We start from the raw sequence: 17,653 nt of genomic DNA, 5'->3' as shown, positions 1-17,653 counted from the left end.
AAAAAAAAAAAAAAAAAAAAAAAAAAAAAAAGTAGGTCCATCATTTGTAACAAATGTACCACTCTGCTGCTGGAGGATGTTCAAGAGAAATGTCACATAGGTGAGATGTCTTATAGGTCCACTGAATTTCACAATTAGGTGGTTACTGGTAACCATTACCAAACAGATTCACTAGAGTGTGAGTGGAAGCCTGATTATAAAGGGTTGAAAAGAGGTTAGAAAATAAGCAGAAGGAAGCCAGAGGCCTACTTTAAAAGTTCAGTGATAGAGCTGGAGCTGGATTCAAGTGTGTAATCAATTTTCGTTTTTCTTTTTTTTCTTTTTTCTTTTTTGAGACGGAGTCTCGCTCTGTCGCCCAGGCTGGAGTGCAGTGGCCGGATCTCAGCTCACTGCAAGCTCCGCCTCCTGGGTTCCCGCCATTCTCCTGCCTCAGCCTCCCGAGTAGCTGGGACTACAGGCGCCCACCACCTCGCCCGGCTAGTTTTTTGTATTTTTTTAGTAGAGACGGGGTTTCACCATTTTAGCCAGGATGGTCTCGATCTCCTGACCTCGTGATCCGCCTGTCTCGGCCTCCCAAAGTGCTGGGATTACAGGGTTGAGCCACCGTGCCCGGCCAATTTTCGTTTTTCGTTTTTTCTTTTTTTTTTCAAGTGTTATTTCAGTGCTCCACGTGCTCAGAGAAATTTCTCTATTAACAAACTATGGAAATGATCCCTGAAAGTATAGTCTTTTTGTGCTTTTCTTTCTTTCTTTCTTTCTTTTTTTTTTTTTGAGATAGGGTCTCACTCTCACCCAGGCTGCAGTGCAGTGGTGCTATCACGACTCACTGTAGCCTGAACCTCCTCGCTTGGGCTCAGGTGATCCTCCCGCCTCAACCTGCATTTTTTTAGAGTCGGGGTTTAGCCATGTTGGCCAGGCTGGTCTGAAACTCCTGGGCTCAAGTGATCCACCAGCCTCAGCCTCCCAAAGTGCTGGGATTACAGACATGAGCCACCGCACCTGACTGAAAGCACAGTCTTTGTAATCCATCTTCTTACCCTACTAACCCCGTCTCTCCATCTCTCCTCTTCTCTCCAACTTACCACTCTTATGCCCAGTCTGTTAGCTGTGTGTTGGCTTGTTCCTTAAGTGGGATCTCTCCATGTGACAGGAAAGACTGGCCAGTAGCAGTTATATGTTTACACAGTCCTTGCAGACACTTCCAGATAAGGAAATAATTCTCTTCCCCAGTGTCCATATAGCAAATCTCTTCACGGGACAGATTATCTTCAGCCGTTTCAGGCTTTCATGATGATCATAGCTGCGAGCCCCAGAGATTAAGAGACATGATACTCCTAGCATCTATATATCAAAATTTAGGGATCCTGTACCTGTTATTGGTAAAATCATATTTCCTTGATTTCTGATGAGGCTTTTTTTTTTGAGACAGAGTCTCACTCTGTCACCCAGGCTGGAGTGCAGTGGCAGGATCTCGGCTCACTGCAACCTCCACCTCCCAGGTTCACACCATTCTCCTGCCTGGGCCTCCGGAGTAGCTGGGATTACAGGCACCTGCCACTGTGCCTGGCTAACTTTTTGTATTTTTTTAGTACAGACGGGGTTTCACCGTGTTAGCCAGGATGATCTCGATCTCCTGACATCGTGATCTGCCTACCTCAGCCTCCCAAAGTGCTGGGATTACAAGCTTGAGCCACCGCGCCTGGCCTGTTTTTTGTTTTTTGTTTGTTTTTTTTTTTTTTACTTTATTTATTTATTTTTGAGACAGTTTCGCTCTGTCACCCAGGCTGGAGTGCATTGGCGCAATCTTGACTCACTACAACCTTCGCCTCCTGGATTCAAACAATTCTCCTGCCTCGGCCTCCCAAGTAGCTGGGACTACAGGCGCCTGCCGCCACGCCTGTCTAATTTTTCTTTGTATTTTTTAGTAGAGACGAGTTTTCATTATGTTGACCAGGCTGGTCTCGAACTCCTGACTTTGTGATCCACCTGCCTCGGCCTCACACAGTGCTGGGATTACAGGCATGAGCCACCACGCCAGGCCTCTGATGAGTTTTTAAATCTTTTTATATATGTTTGTTAGCCATGTATTATTTACTTATTTTTCCATGAGGTTGTCAGTTTTTGTTTATTGGCAAGCCTCTATATATTCTGAATATTTTGCCATCTGTTAAATATACTAAAATATTATTGCCTGTAATGTTTTTACTTTAACTTGTATATAGGGTCTTGTATTTTCTTTTCTTTTTTTTTTTTTTTTTGAGACGGAGTCTCACTCTGTTGTCCCAAGCTGAGTGCAGTGGCCAGATCTCAGCTCACTGCAAGCTCTGCCTCCGGGTTCACCGCCATTCTCACTGCCTCAGCCTCCCGAGTAGCTGGGACCTACAGGCGCCTGCTCACCCGTCCGCCGCTAGTTTTTGGTATTTTTTTTTTTTAAGTAGAGATGCCGGGCTTTCACCCCGTGTTAGCCAGCGGGATCTCCCAAAGTGCTGGGATTACAGGCTTGAGCCACCGCGCCCGGCTGGGTCTTGTATTTTCTTCTAATACTATAATAATTTTGGTTTTTAAATTTTAGCTTTTTTTTTTTGAGATGGTGTCTTACTCTGTTGCTCAGGCTAGAGTGCAGTGGCGTGATCTCGGCTCACTACAACCTCTGCCTCCTGGGTTCAAGTGGTTCTCCTGCCTCAGTCTCCTGAGCAACTGGGATTACAGGTGCCTGCCACTGTGCCTGGCTAATTTTTGTACTTTTAGTAGAGATGAGGTTTTGCCATGCTGGTCAGGCTGGTCTCGAACTCCTGACCTCAAGTAATCAGCCCGCCTCCACCTCACAGAGTGCTGGGATTATAGGCTTGATTCACCATGCCTAGCCTGAATTTTAGCTTTTAAATATATTCAGAGTTTATTTTGGTGCATTATTTTTTTCTGAATAGTCATTTGTTCCAAAACCATTATTGAAAATTCTATCCTTTCTCTCTGATTTGAGGTGCCACCTTTATCACAAAGGAAACTCCCAGTTATTCCTGCATTATTGTTTCTTTACTGTTTACCCAATTCTTTATCAATTCTATGTCTATCCTAATAGCTTTCTGCCTTAAATTCTACATCTTTTTGTGTGTGGATTTTGATGTTTAAACAAGCAAGTTGCTCCTATGACTATTCTTGTTTAGCATGCCTGGCCACTCCTGTGAATTATTTTATTCAATGTGGATTTTAGAATTTTGTTAAAAAGTATTCTGTTAGGATTTTTATGAATATTGCATTACACTTTTTTTTTTTAAAGAGAATTAAATCATTTATTGATTATACATGATAATGGATGATACACAGGCTTCATTCCCATCTATATTTTTATCTGGTACCATTATTCAATTTAGATATATTGCATAGGATGTGCCAACAATCACTTTTATAACCAGTAATTCCATGATTTTGCTTGGGTAATCCCTTTTAATGGTGAACTTCAGGTCACAACAGTAACTATCAGTTCAACTACACCAAGGTTTCCGAAGACAATGGCTTCTCCACCCAAGCAGGTTGTATATAAATTCCAAATAGAACCTGGCATCACCCTGAAGGAATTCTAACTTCACACTGTTGGGGAAATTTACCAAGATGGCTTCAGAGTAGACTAACTTTACACAGCACATTAAAAAAAAGACATTTATTCAGCGTCACGATCAGACTATTACATTTAGCAATCAACAGCATGGGTGCAAAAAAAAAAAATCTACATTAAAACCCTTTGTTGGAATGCTTTACACTTTCCACAGAACAGAAACTAAAATAACCTGTTATACAATTAGTCACAAATACAGTCCTCGAGTTTTTTGCCCATACACATGAGTATTTGTCTAAAACATGTCTTCTTTGTAGCAGCTAGGCCCTGCCACCACTGTGCTTGGCTGAGTTCACAAATCTGTTGTAACCTGTAGCTTCCCTGTCACTTCTCTGGCTCTCCTCTCCTGCTAAGCTTTGTTTCCTAATTAAAATCTTCTGCCACTGCCATAGCTACTGCTGCTGCTGGAACCGCCATAGCCACCTTGGTTTCGTGGTTTTGCAAAGTATTGGCCTCCACCGCCATAGGGGCCAGAGCTTCTGCCTCCAAAATTTCCTCCCTTCATGGGTCCAAAATTTGAAGACTGATTGTTGTAATTGCCAAAATCATTGTAGCTTCCACCACCTCCAAAATTGCTTCCATCATTACCAAATCCATTATAGCCATCCCCACTGCCACCATATCCACCACCACCACGGCTGCCACTAAAGCCACCACGACCACTGAAGTTTCCTCCACGACTGAAGTTGTCATTCCCACTGAAACCACCTCCACGACCACCACCAAAGTTTCCAGAACCACTTCGACCTCTTTGGCTGGATGAAGCACTAGCCATCTCTTGCTTTGACAGGGCTTTCCTGACTTCACAGTTGTGGCCATTCACAGTATGGTATTTCTGAATGACAATCTTATCCACAGAGTCATGATCATCAAAGGTTACAAAGGCAAAGCCCCTTTTCTTGCCACTGCCTCGGTCAGTCATTTCAATCACTTCAATTTTCCCATACTGTTCAAAATAATTTCTTAGGTGATGTTCTTCAGTGTCTTCTTTAATGTCACCAACAAATATATTTTTCACAGTTAAGTGGGCACCTGGTCTTTGAGAATCTTCTCTTGAGACAGCTCTCTTCGGTTCCACAACTCTTCCATCCATGTTATGTGGCCTTGCATTCATAGCTGCATCCACCTCCTCCATAGTGGCATATGTGACAAACCCAAAGCCCCTGGAATGCTTGGTGCTTGGATCTCTCATTAACACACAGTCTGTGAGTGTTCCCCATTGCTCAAAATGGCTCCTCAGGCTCTCATCGGTTGTTTCAAAGCTCAGACCTCCAAGGAAGAGCTTCCTCAGCTGTTCGGGCTCTTTAGGAGACTGATTTAGACATGACGGCAGGGAGAAGACAGACTTTAATGATGCTTCTTCGGCGGTGTCCACGGGCAGAAAGTCACTGTTTTTTTTTTTTTTTTTTTTTTGAGATGGAGTCTCACTCTCTCACCCAGGCTGGAGTACAGTGGCGCGATCTCAGCTGACTGCAACCTCCGCATCTCAGGTTCCAGCTATTCTCCTGCCTCAGCCTCCAGAGTAGCTGAGATCACAGGTGTGCATCACTATACCTGGCTAATTTTTGTATTTTTAGTAGAGATAGGGTTTTGTCATGTTGGCCAGGCTGATCTTGAACTCCTGACCTCAGGTGATCCATCTACCTCAGCCTCCCAAAGTGCTGGGATTACAGGCGTGAGCCACTGTGCCCAACCTGCATTGCACTTACAGAAAGTTTTTTTTTTTTTCCTTTTGAGACAAAGTTTCATGCTTGTTGCCCAGGCTGGAGTGCAATGGCATTATCTTGGCTCACCGCAACCTCTGCCTCCCGAGTTCAAGTGATTCTTCTGTCTCAGCCTCCTGAGTACTCCTGAGTAGCTGGAATTTCAGGCATGTGCCACCACGCCTGGCTAATTTTGTATTTTTAGTAGAGACAGAGTTTCTCCATGTTGGTCAGGCTGGTCTGGAACTCCCAACCTCAGGTGATCCACCAGCCTCGGCTTCCCACTGTGCCTGGCCATGGAAATTTTAGGACAACTGACTTGATAAAATATTGAGCCTTGCCACTAAAAAACATGCACGAGGCCAGCCGCGGTGGCTCAAGCATGTAATCCTAGCACTTTGGGAGGCTGAGACGGGCGGATCACGAGGTCAGGAGATCAAGACCACCCTGGCTAACATGGTGAAACCCCGTCTCTACTAAAAAATACAAAAAACTAGCCGGGCGAGGTGGTGGGTGCCTGTAGTCCCAGTAAACCCGGGAGGCGGAGCTTGCAGTGAGCTGAGATCCGGCCACTGCACTCCAGCCTGGGCGACAAAGGGAGACTCCGTCTCAAAAAAAAAAAAAAAATGCACGTTTAGATTACCATTCATCATTCAGACTTATTTTTTGTGTACACTAATCAGCCTTCCCTTCTGATTTCTTGGTTTTTAGACTTGTAGCTTTTTAGTATATCTTGATATCAGGTCAGGCAAAGCCCCCTTTTCTATCTCTTATTTTTTGACTTTCTTTGAACATTTCATCTTCTCTTTGAACTTTAGAATCAGCTTGTCAAGTTACGATTTTTAAAAATTGCAATGAGGCCAGGCTCATACCTGTAATCCCAGCACTTTGGGAGGCCGAGGCTCGTGGATCACCTGAGGTCAGGAGTTCAAGATCAGTCTGGCCAACATAGTGAAACCCCATCTCTACTAAAATCACAGAAATTAGCCGGGAATGGTGGTGCAAGTCTGTAGTCCCAGCTACTTGGGAGGCTGAGGCGGGAGAATTACTTGAACCTGGGACGCAGAGGTTGCAGTGAGCTGAGATTGCACCACTGCACTCCAGCCTGGGTGACAGAGCAAGGCTGTGTCTCAAAAAAAAAAAAAAAAAAATTAGCTGGTGCAGTGGTGGTGCCTGCAGTCCCAGCTACTAGGGAGGCTGAGGCAGGAGAATCGCTTGAACCTAACCTGGGAGGCAGAGGTTGCACTGAGCCGAGATCACGCCACTGCACTCCAGCCTAACTGAGGCCTTGTCTCAAAAAAAAAAAAAAAAAAAAAAAAGAGATTTGATAAATATTGCATTGATTTTTACTCTTTAAGTTTTAAAGTACTGATACCTTCATGATTGTTGAGTCTTCTAGAAATGGGTAGTTATTCATTTAGGTATTCTTTTTCTGTTTGTTTTTCAGCTAGGTCTTCTTTTAGATTAGTTGGTAATAGATTAGTTTTTTCATATAGGTCTATACATTTCTTGCTAGGGATATTTCTATTTATGTTATATTTTGTTATAACTATGAATGCATTTTGCCTTTCAATGGCAATTACTATAAGACAAGAAAGTTACTTATTTTTGGGCCCAGGTGCGGTGGCTCACGCCTGTAATCCCAGCACTTTGGGAGGCCGAGGCAGTCAGATCACGAGGTCAGGAGATAGAGACCATCCTGGCTAACATGGTGAAACCCCGTCTCTACTAAAAATACAAAAAAATTAGCCGGGTGCTGTGGGGGGCGCCTGTAGTCCCAGCTACTTGGGAGGCTGAGGCAGGAGAATGGCGTGAACCTGGGGGGCGGAGCTTGCAGTGAGCCGAAATCGTGCCACTGCACTCCAGCCTGGGCGACAAAGCGAGACTCCATCTCAGAAAAAAAAAAGACAAGAAAGTTACTTATTTTTATATGTTGACCTAATTTTAAGCTACCTTATACAACTCTCATTAATATTCTGTAGAACTAGAATTTAAACTCTATATGAATGTGGACCTTATTCAAACACTGTATCCCTAGCACCTAGGCAATGCCTAACATGTTACTTTAACTTAAGACATATTTTATTTATTAATTTTTTTTGAGACAGACTCTCGCTCTGTCACCCAGGCTGGAGTGTAGTAGTGCGATCTTGGCTCACTGCAACCTCAGCCTCTGGGGTTCAAGCAATTCTCTGTCCCAGCCTCCCAAGTAGCTGGGATTACAGGCGCCCACCACCATGCCCAGCTAACTTTTGTATTTTTAGTAGAGACAGGGTTTTTACCATGTTGGCCAGGCTGGTCTTGAACTCCTGACCTTGTGATCTGCCCACCTTGGCCTCCCAAAGTGCTGGGATTACAGGTGTGAGCCACCGAGCCCGGCCACTAATATATATTTTAATGAATGAATGATGGCATTTTAGTTGATTCTGTTGCATTTTCTGGATAGACAATTTTTCCAATTTTTCAACTATTGTAATCATGAGACTTGGTAGAGATTGCTCTGAAATTCATGTTCTGAAGTACCCTTTCTTCTATGTATACATCAATATTAGATAAAACAGAAAAAGGTAAAGTTACACAGCTATGACATGCAGAAACAAGAACTATTTCTTTGTACTTAAAACAGTGTTTAGAGGCTGAGTAGGGTGGTTCGTGTTTGTAATCTCAGCACTTTGAGAGGCCAAGATGGGAGGATTGCTTGAGCCCAAGAGTTTGAGAACAGCCTGGGCAACATAGGGAGACCCCTGTCTCCACAAAAAGTAAAAAAATTAGCCAGGCTTGAGTCTGGGAGTTTAAGGCTGCAGTGAACTATGATCGTGCCACTGCACTGAAGACTGGCTGACAGTAAGACTCTGTCTCTAAAGGAAAAAAAAATGCTTATTTGGAGAAATAATCCCTGAAAACTTTTCAAATTTGATAAAGAATATTAATGTGCACATTCAAGGTCAATTAACTCCAAGAAGAATAAACTCAAAGAGATCCACACCTAGGAACATTATGGTCAAACTGCCAAAAGACAAAAACAAAGACAGAATATTGAATGCAGCAAAAAAAAAAAAAAAAAAAAAAAGCAACTCATCATGTATAAGGGATCTGTAACAAAATTAATAACTGACTTCTCATCAGAAACCATGGAGGTCAGCTGGGCGCGGTGGCTCACGCCTATAATCCCAGCACTTTGGGAGGCTGAGGCGGGCGGATCACCTGAGGTCAGGAGTTCGAGACCAGCCTGACCAACATGGAGAAACCCCATCTGTACTAAAAATACAAGATTAGCTGGGCGTGGTGGGGCACGCCTGTAATTCCAGCTACTTGGGAGTCTGAGGCAGGAGAATTGCTTGAACCTGGGAGGCGGAGGTTGCAGTGAGCTGAGATCTTGCCATTGCACTCTAGCCTGGGCAACAGGAGTGAAACTCTGTCTCAAAAATAATAATAATAATAATAAAAAGAAACCATGACGCTCAGAAGGCAGTGGAAAGACATTCAAAGTGCTAAAAAAATATTGTCAACCAACAATTCCATATCCACAAAACTATACCTCAAAAATGAAGGAAAGGCCAGGTGTGGTGGCTCATGCCTGTAATCTCAGCACTTTGAGAGGCCGAGGAGAGGATCACTTGAGCCCAAGAGTTTGAGACTAACTTGGGCAACATAGTGAGACCTCATCTCTACAAAAAAGTAAAAAATCAGCCAAACGTAGAGGCATGCACTTATAATCCCAGATACTTGGGAGGCTGAGGTGAGAGGATTACTTGAGCCCAGGAGACTGAAGTTGCAGCAAGCCAACATGGCGCCACTGCACCCCAGCCTGAGTGACGGAGCCAGACTCTGTCTCAAAAAAAAAAGAAAAGAAAAATGATGGAGAATGCAGACATTCCCAGATAAACAATAATTGAATTTGTCACTTGCCCTGCAATGTGAGCCATTCAAAATGAAAGATTATTAGACAATAACTTGAGTTCATGCAAAGAAATAAACAGCATTGGTAAAGGTGCTGGTGTGGTGGCTCACGCCTGTAATCCCAAAAATTTGGGAGGCTGAGGCCAGTGGATCACTTGAGGTCAGGAGTTCGAGACTAGCCTGGCCAACATGGCGAAACCAAATCTCTACTAAAAATACTAAAAATATAAAAATTAGCCGGGCATGGTGGTGGGTGCCTGTAATCACAGCTACTGCTGAGGCAGGAAAATCGCTTGAACCTGGGAGGCAGAGGTTGTAGTAAGCTGAGATCAAGTCACTGCACTCTAGTCCGGGTGACAGAGTGAGACTCTGTTTAAAAAAAAAAAAAAAAAAAAGAAACACAGTACAAACATAGTATATTTTGTTTGTTAATTTTAAAATTTTTTCTCCAAAAGCATGAGGCACCACACCTGGCCTAGGAGAAAAATTTAATGTTAAACTTTTAAAATAGCCACAGAAAGAATAGCAGTATAATCTGTACCTTCTAAACCAGAAGAATAAAGAAGTACTATCTAACACTTTACTAATTCAACAATAGGAAAAAAAGCAAAGACAGAGATTGATAAACAGAAAACATTTAACAAGAACGAAGAAATAAGTCCTAATATATCAATAATTATGTTAAATGATCATAAATGGATTTAATTAATTTGTTACACACAGAGTCACAGACAAAAGTTGAAAATAAAAGAATAAAAAAGTCAGCAAGTAGTAATTAAAAAGGCTGGTACAACAATAATATCTAGACAAAAAGATTAAGGTAAAGAATAAACCATTAGAAATAAATAAAGACAATATATAAGGAATAATCTAGCAAAAAGGTAGCATAATTTGGTGGAAGAATGCAGTAAAGGCTGGATGAGGCTTATGCCTGTAATCCCAGCACTTTGGGAGGCTGAGGTAGGAGGAACTCTCAAGTTTGTTCTAAGCTTCTTTAATTTTAAACAAACGTTGTACTTTAGAATGGTTTTAAATTCACTGAAAAGTTGCAAAGATAGTACAGAGAATTCCTGTGTATGCTTCATCCAGTTTTTACTTCTTTTTTTTGAGACGGAGTTTCGCTCTTGTTGCCCAGGCTGGAGTGCAATGACACCATCTAGGTTCACTCCAACCTCCATCTCCTGGGGTTCAAGCGATTCTCCCGTTTCAGCCTCCTGAGTAGCTGGGATTACAGGCACATGCCACCACGTCCAACTAATTTTTGCATTTTTAGTAGAGAGGGGGTTTCACCATATAGGTCAGGCTGATCTCGAACTCCTAACCTCCGGTGTTCTGCCTGCCTCTGCCTCCCAAAGTGCTGGGATTACAGATGTGAGCCTCCACCGCCCTACCTTCACTTTTTTTTTTTTTTTTTTTTTGAGACAGTTTCACTGTGTTGCCCAGGCTGGAGTGCAGTGGCCGTGATCTCAGCTCACTGCAACCTTCGCCTCCTAGGTTCAAGCTATTTTCCTACCTCAGCTCCCCCAAGTAGCCGGGATTACAGGCATGTGCCACTACTCCCGGCTAATTTTTGTGTTTTTAGTAGAGACGAGGTTTCGCCATGTTGGCCAGGCTGGTCTTGAACTCTTGACCTCAGGTGATCCGTCCACCTTGGCCTCCCAAAGTGCTGGGATCATAGGTGTAAGCCACTGCACCCAGCTTTGGACCCTCTTCATATTAAATTAAAATTAATGTTTTTGGAACACCTATTTGGCCATATACTGAGGAGGATGAGATCAAGTAAGTTCCCTCCTTGTAAGTCGTTAGAATTATAGAAAGAAAGAAGTGGAGCTCCTCTCCATCGTCTTTTCTTTTCCTTTTCGTTTTTTTTTTTGAGACGGAGTTTCGCTCTTGTTGCCCAGGCTGGAGTACAATGGCGCGATCTCTGCTCACTGCAACCTCCGCCTCCCGGGTTCAAGTGATTCTTCTGCCTCAGCCTCCTGAGTAGCTGGGATTACAGGTGTCCGCCACCACGCCCGGCTAATTTTTGTATTTTTAGTAGAGACAGGGTTTCACCATGTTGGCCAGGCTGGCCTAGCATTCTTAACCTCAGGTGATCCACCTGCCTCGGCCTCCCAAAGTGCTAGGATTACAGGCATGAGCCGCCGCTCCCGGCCTGCCATTGTCTTTTTAAAACTGAAACAGAAACAGAGAGCTCCTGGCAGATAGGACCAGGAGCCACAGTGAAGGAGGTGGCCTGTGATTAGGTTTTTATAAATGGGCAGGTATTAATCAGGGGAAATGGAGTAAAGGACACGACAGACATACATGGGAAAAAGTAAGGCCTGGGGCCCCTAAAAACTTGCTCGAGAGTAAAGGTAAATGCTGTGTGTCCACACTACTGTGGTAAAGCCGACGGTCCATACCAGGAGCCCATTTCGCAGCAGGGAAATTCGGGTGGTGGGCTTGGGCCCGTCGTTCTGGTAACTCCCCAGTAGAGGGCGCCATAAGCATGTGCGTCCTCAGCCTGACTGGGCTGTGGAGGCGGTGCGTCCTCCTGGCCCGGGGGCGGGGCCGTCGCGCTCACGTGACCTTTGCTGATGGCGGCGGCGGTGGCGGCGGAGGTGCTGGTGGCGCTCGGCGGCCGGAGCCGGATCCTGTAGCCGGGTGTGGGCCCGCGTCGGTCCTTCCCTCCTTCGGCCCCCTCTGTTGTCTTCCGGAGTGTGGCTGGCGGAGCCGGGATGGCGGAACGAGGCCTGGAGCCGTCGCCGGCCGCGGTGGCGGCGCTGCCGCCTGAAGTGCGGGCGCAGCTGGCGGAGCTGGAGCTGGAGCTCTCGGAGGGTAGGAGCCGGGCGGGGGAGAGGGCGCCCGGGGCCCTGCGGATCGCTGCGACTCGGGAGACAGGTCCCCGCCGCGCGCCCTGGCGGCCGTGCGGCAAGGGGGACGAGGGTGCAGAGAACCTGGCCTGGCACTCCACGACCGTCTTCCCTCCTCTCCCACCCCACTAAGTGGTTTCCTGTGGCTTTCATTGTTTTCCCATGAAGGGGACTAAGTAAGGGCTTGTGGGAGAGGTCCTCCCGGGCCCACACTGCTTCTGCTTTTCCTGCCCCCCAAAACCCGAGACAAAGCTGCGCCCTCCCGCTTCTGCCCAGGCGTCTGGGCCAGGTGGGATGAGGGGGAGGGCTGCGAGGAGGGTGGCTGACAGCTTTCTCCTTTCCTCTCCCCTTTTCGTAGAGGGCTCCACGCCTTGTTCCAGCCCCTTTCCCCCTTTCAAAAAGAGAAAGACACATGGGAAATCCACAGCAGTATGTATTTCTTCTCTTTCCTTTAACAATGCGCGATGCCTCCCCAGTGACAGGAGTGAGACAGCAGCGGGTGAGCCATTGAGGGTCCTAGGGAGATGAGAAGCAGTGGCATTAACCCAGAGAGACACTCGGTGCTGCTTTTAGACCACCTTTGTCATAAGAGGTTTTTTTTCTGGTGCCTGTTATTTGGGCTGAATTTTCCGCATGTGGTCACCTTTTGGAGTCTTTGAAGAGGGAGAGAGAGGAGGCTACCGGTTACTTGCCGGCATTCTTTCTTTTGACAATGGATTGGGACAGGGAGGGTTCGATTTTTCAGAATTTAAAAAAATGGGATAAATCAAGCCACTGTTATTAGAGAACTCCTTGTACAACAATGAGCGAAACACAGTGCTCCGTTGTGGGCATGTGATCAGGCTTGTTGGGCAGTTGTGATCAGTTCTCTGTAAAGTTCCTGTTTTTATCACTGGCTGCCCCTGAGACAAAAGCAGCATTTTCTCCAAGCTTGATACCAGTACTTTGATTGTGTCTCCAGAGTTGCATATTCTTGAATTCCTTGTGGAAGGCCCTCTTCACTAGCATTTTCAAGTGGATCAAAACTCTTGATTGGAAAAGAAGAATGTGATCAACCAGGATCTTATTAAACATTATTTATTGTTTACTTATTAAGGTATTATGGTTCTCTCCCCTCCAAGAATCCTTTACAATGAAAAACCAAAAGTAGAGTTGAATGTTATAAATCCTGTTGGGCATTGAAGGAAATAATTATTTTTAATAACCCTTTTAATAACCTAATGTGTAGGGAAGTGCTGTTTTTACCTGTACTTAACTATCAACGTGTTATTTTTCAATTAATTCAATTTTCAAGTTATTCTTTGGCCAGCCCCGGGAATCACTGGTGCTAGATTAATTTGTTTCTGTAAGGTGTTTAAGAAGATAGGAATCCTTTGGGTTTGTCTGCCCAGTTATACCTGTTTGAAATATTCACCAGGTGAATCCATTTGCCATAGACTTGAATGGCTGAGGCTTAGTTTGTTTAAATGTAAATTTCTTTAAGTTTCCCCCGCTTCGAAAATCGAGGGGCTTACCATCATTTCTGTCTCTCAAGATAACTCATTCTTCTCCTAAAGCGTTGACATTAAATCTGTGTTGACTTGCATTAAAATCTGACTTTTAAAACTGCTATTTGAAAGTAACAAATCAGCTAGCTTTGATTAGTCAGAAAGAGAGAGGTTTGCCTGGATGCTTGCGTCAGAGGGAGATTAAAAATAGGAGTTGATTGCTTTCACACGGAGAGGGAAATCCTGGAAGCTCCTTATTCTGGGTATATCTGCTTCCAGCTGATTGTTGTTTACATCTCTGGGTGTTTCTAGACATCTCTAGAATGTCTAGAAATATTCTGAGGAACTATTTCTAGGACCTCCACTGATTAGCTCACCTCTCTCTCCTTCAGAAAGGTGTGAAACTTCTTCAAATTGTGAATGCCAAGGCTTAAACATTTTAAGGACAAGTGCGTGGTTTGCTTTCCAATGAAGGATTATTTTGGTTGGCATCTGACTTGGTTTGAATTTGTTTCTTATAGATTTATACTACACTTCTCATATTTCATCTATTTTAGCAATGGATGACTCTGGAAAAAAATACAGTTGAAAAACTTGGGCCTGCAGTGTCAGCATATTGGTCATCTTTCTTGCTTAAAGTACAGGGGACAGTTGGCTGGAGTAGATAGACATTAGGAATTCAAGTGAAGTTAAAATAATCCAATAGTCCCAATATCTGTGTAGTATGGTGTTATTTGTGATGTCTGTAGCAAATTTAGAGGTAAGTTTTGTTTGTTTTGCATTTTCTGTACAGTTACTCTGCTCTAACATAAGTACTTTGCTTTTTTTGTTTTAGATGCTTTTCTTTTGTTTGCTTATTTGTTTTTTTTTGAGATGGAGTCTCACACTGTTGTCCGAGCTCAGCTTACTGCAACCTCCGCCTCCCAGGCTCAAGCAGTTTTCCTGCCTCAGCCTCCCCAGTAACAGGGATTACAGGCGAGCGCCACTACTGCCGGGCTAATTTTTTTGTATTTTTAGTAGACAGGGGGTTTCACCATGTTTACCAGGCTTCATCTTAAACGCCTGACCTCAAATGATCCACCCGCCTCAGCCTCCCAAAGTGTTGGGATTACAGACGTGAGCCACCGCTAAAGATGCTTTTAACTGTGTGTTTATCATGCCTTGCTGACATTGGTGCACTCATTTCTCTATTTTCTTTTTTTTTTTTTTTTTTTTTAGGTTCAGGCTGTCATTGGTCCTAATCATAGCAATAATCTGAGCTGTTTGCTGTTAAAGAATTTTCTTTGTGTTTGCCTGTATTTTCAGCTGCAGGCTTTGGTAATAGATCAGCCAACTCTGTGCTGAAATGCAGGTTTGTGCCTGCTTTAGGCTCTGCCGCAGAGCGTGTTGCAGAGCCCTGTGATGTGTCTGGTGCTTCAGGCAGGTCACCAGGCATTTTCCTGGTTAAAACCTGCTTCTACCACAAAAAGAACAGGCTGAAACTGCCTGGAAATCATTTAAAAATTGAATTTTCATGTAAGGGTGAGCTTTTCTATAGATGAGTTGAATAGGTGGAAGGTTTCTGCAAGTATTTCTGTGACTGAAATTTTTAATGATCCACATATTTTATTATTATATCTTGACAGTAAGCTCTGTTGTTTGGACTTATGTATATGGTCTAGTCAAGTGTATGCACATAAAATAGCACTAATGAGGAGAATTAGTTTGCTTAAATCTGTCTAATAATACATTATATTTGTGTAATGATCTTTTTGTACATTGTCATTTGAGCTTCACTAAACGTCAATAGATAGAATAGGTATTGTTACCACCCACCCCCACTTTCTTTTTTTTGGCTTAACAGAAGGGAAAACTTGTACTTGAAACGATTGTTTTGTCTAAAGCTGCATACCTAATAAGTGTCATTATCCTAAGCTGTCATGTGATGATGATAGTGTAATGATTTAAATATCTGTGCTGTCATTGCACAACTTGTTAACTAAATTTTACTCTAAGGAAATGCTACCAAACAGTTTTTTTTTTTTTGAGATGCAGTTTTGCTCTTGTTGCCCAGTCTGGAGTGAAATGGAGCGATCTCAGCTCACTGCAACCTCTGCCTCCCGGATTCAGGTGATTCTCCTGCCTCAGCCTTTCTGAGTAGCTGACTTTACAGGCACGCACCACCATGCCCGGCTAATTTTGTATTTTTAGTAGAGATGGATTTTCTCCATGTTGGTCAGGCTGGTCTCGAACTCCCTACCTCAGATGATCCACCCGCCTTGGCCTCCTGAAGTGCTGGGATTACAGGCGTGAGCCACGGTGCCTGGCCCTAAACTGTTCTATACCACAGTGTTGATTCTCTCTCTCTGAAATCTCTTTCAAATCCATCACTTATGCATTCAGTTCAGCAGATGTGTATTTTGTGCCTACTGTGTGCAAGTGAGCAGGATACCATGGTAGCTTTCAAGAAGCTCTGAGTCTGGCAGGGAAATTATTGAAAAATGCCAATAAAACAGTCCATGACCATGGTGGAGTTATGTACACAGACTGCCTTCTAAGAAAAGAGGAAGCTATCTGCTTTATCGTTGTTGTGAGAGGCAGAAGAGAATTATAAAGACAAGATTGGATTGTGTGGCTAGTAGAGAGGGCTGTAATTTAGCTCATGCAGATCAGTCATAAGCACAATGCAAAGAAGAATGTTCCCATACTTCTGTGGCATGCAGGAAGGAGCTCAAGTCTTTCAGTGTCTGAGAATAGTCCAAAGATGACAACTGGAAAGGTATTTAAGATAAAATAACACTCACAGGAAGGGATCCTCCCTTTTCTTGTTTGAACACTTCTCTGAGCACAAACAGTAAACATAGTCCCATCCTCCCTTTCTCCTGCCTGTTTCATCATGTAGCTTTGTGGTCCTTAAAGCATGGCACAGGGTCTACCATGAAGGCAAAGGGATAAGAGAAGGCTGACTTCCTAGAATTGCAGTGACTTTTCTTTAGGAATGGGGAAGAGGTGGGAGAGTTGAAGAGGAAAAGGAGAAGATGTTGGATAAAGATTTTACAGTCTCAGAAGGGGGCAGGTAGACTTAAGCCACCATAAAACTGGTGAATCCCTCCTGCATTACCTGTCATGGGAAATGGGGCCACTTCTCCCAAAATACATAGCTTAGTCATAGATTCATAGGCTACACCTTTATCAAAGTTCTGTCTAAGCAGTTGTGACACCTGACGCTAGGAGTATTAAGGAAAGCAGGAATGTAGATTTATAAATAACCAAGAATGGGCATTATCTAAGCGATCTACCTCCGGAACTTGCGTGTGTGTTTTTGGTGGGCAGGAGCTCATCTTCAGAATTACTGTCAGAGCCTGTGACACATTCCTTTGAAAATCCTCATCATGGCAGATTTCAGTTCTTTGAGGGTAGAGTTTCATTTATAGGTCACTTGGAGTCAAGTAGAGAAAAGCTGGTTAATATTCTTTTACAGCCCAAACTAGTTGTGACTGAAAAAATTAGAGTGATTATAAACTGATTTTAGTTGTGATTGTCAAAAAATCAGAGTGATTATAAACTGGTTTTGAGGGCAGTTCCAGAAGAGAAGTTACAGACAAATTCACTGGAAGAATGATTCACCTTATTGAAAAGAGTGGCTTGTTTGGATATCCTTGTTCTGGTGTGTATTTTGAAAAATTAATCTTGTTTGACAGCCTACAGCATTGAGCTCGATTTTTGAATAAGATAAATCATTAACATGTCATGCTTAGCTCAGCCCTTGATTGCAACTTTCTGTCCTAGCTGTGTAAGACTTAGCACTTTAAGGTTGAAAGTTCATGTGAATGGCTAAAAAGGGCCTTCATACTATATTTGTATTCTAATTACTAGAGTTCTCCATGGTTCTCTCTCATGTGACTAATTCAGGGATATTCTCTGAAATGCTCCTTCTTGCTTATATGCACAGTTTCTCATAAATCTTTAAGGGTTCAGCTAAAGTCCCATCTTTTTTTTTTTTTTTTTTTTGAGACAGAGTTTCACGTTTGTTGCCCAGGCTGGAATGTAATGGTGCGATCTCAGCCCACCGCAACCTCTGCCTCCTGGGTTCAAGCAATTCTTCTGCCTCAGCCT

General features: G+C 43.7%; 2 protein-coding genes across 5 annotated transcripts in view; one reads left to right on the top strand and one right to left on the bottom strand.

Moving 5' to 3' along the window:
* Positions 1-3,643: 3,643 nt before the first annotated feature.
* On the bottom strand, positions 3,644-6,697 carry LOC108541980 (heterogeneous nuclear ribonucleoprotein A1-like). Its single transcript, XM_017891735.1, has 2 exons — positions 6,692-6,697; positions 3,644-4,958 (listed from the first exon to the last, which is right to left on the bottom strand). Exons 1-2 carry the CDS (start codon positions 6,695-6,697, stop codon positions 3,981-3,983), a joined length of 984 nt encoding a protein of 327 aa, XP_017747224.1. The 3' UTR covers positions 3,644-3,980.
* A 5,083-nt stretch (positions 6,698-11,780) lies between these two features.
* The window catches only part of DIP2B (DIP2 acetate--CoA ligase B (putative)), a 266,458-nt gene continuing 260,585 nt past the window's right edge, over positions 11,781-17,653 (top strand). For all 4 annotated transcript variants that reach the window (XM_017891753.1, XM_017891752.1, XM_017891751.1 and 1 more), the window contains exon 1: positions 11,781-12,036. In XM_017891753.1, the coding sequence (XP_017747242.1) occupies positions 11,937-12,036 (100 nt within the window). In that variant the 5' untranslated portion in view covers positions 11,781-11,936. The remainder of the gene's footprint in view (positions 12,037-17,653) is intronic.

This window comes from Rhinopithecus bieti, unplaced genomic scaffold (assembly GCF_001698545.2).
Source record: "Rhinopithecus bieti isolate Rb0 unplaced genomic scaffold, ASM169854v2 scaffold_21531, whole genome shotgun sequence".
Classification (NCBI taxonomy): Eukaryota; Metazoa; Chordata; class Mammalia; order Primates; family Cercopithecidae; genus Rhinopithecus; species Rhinopithecus bieti.
The sequence above is the reverse complement of the archived record's forward strand: the minus strand, read 5'-3'. Positions and strand labels throughout refer to the sequence as shown.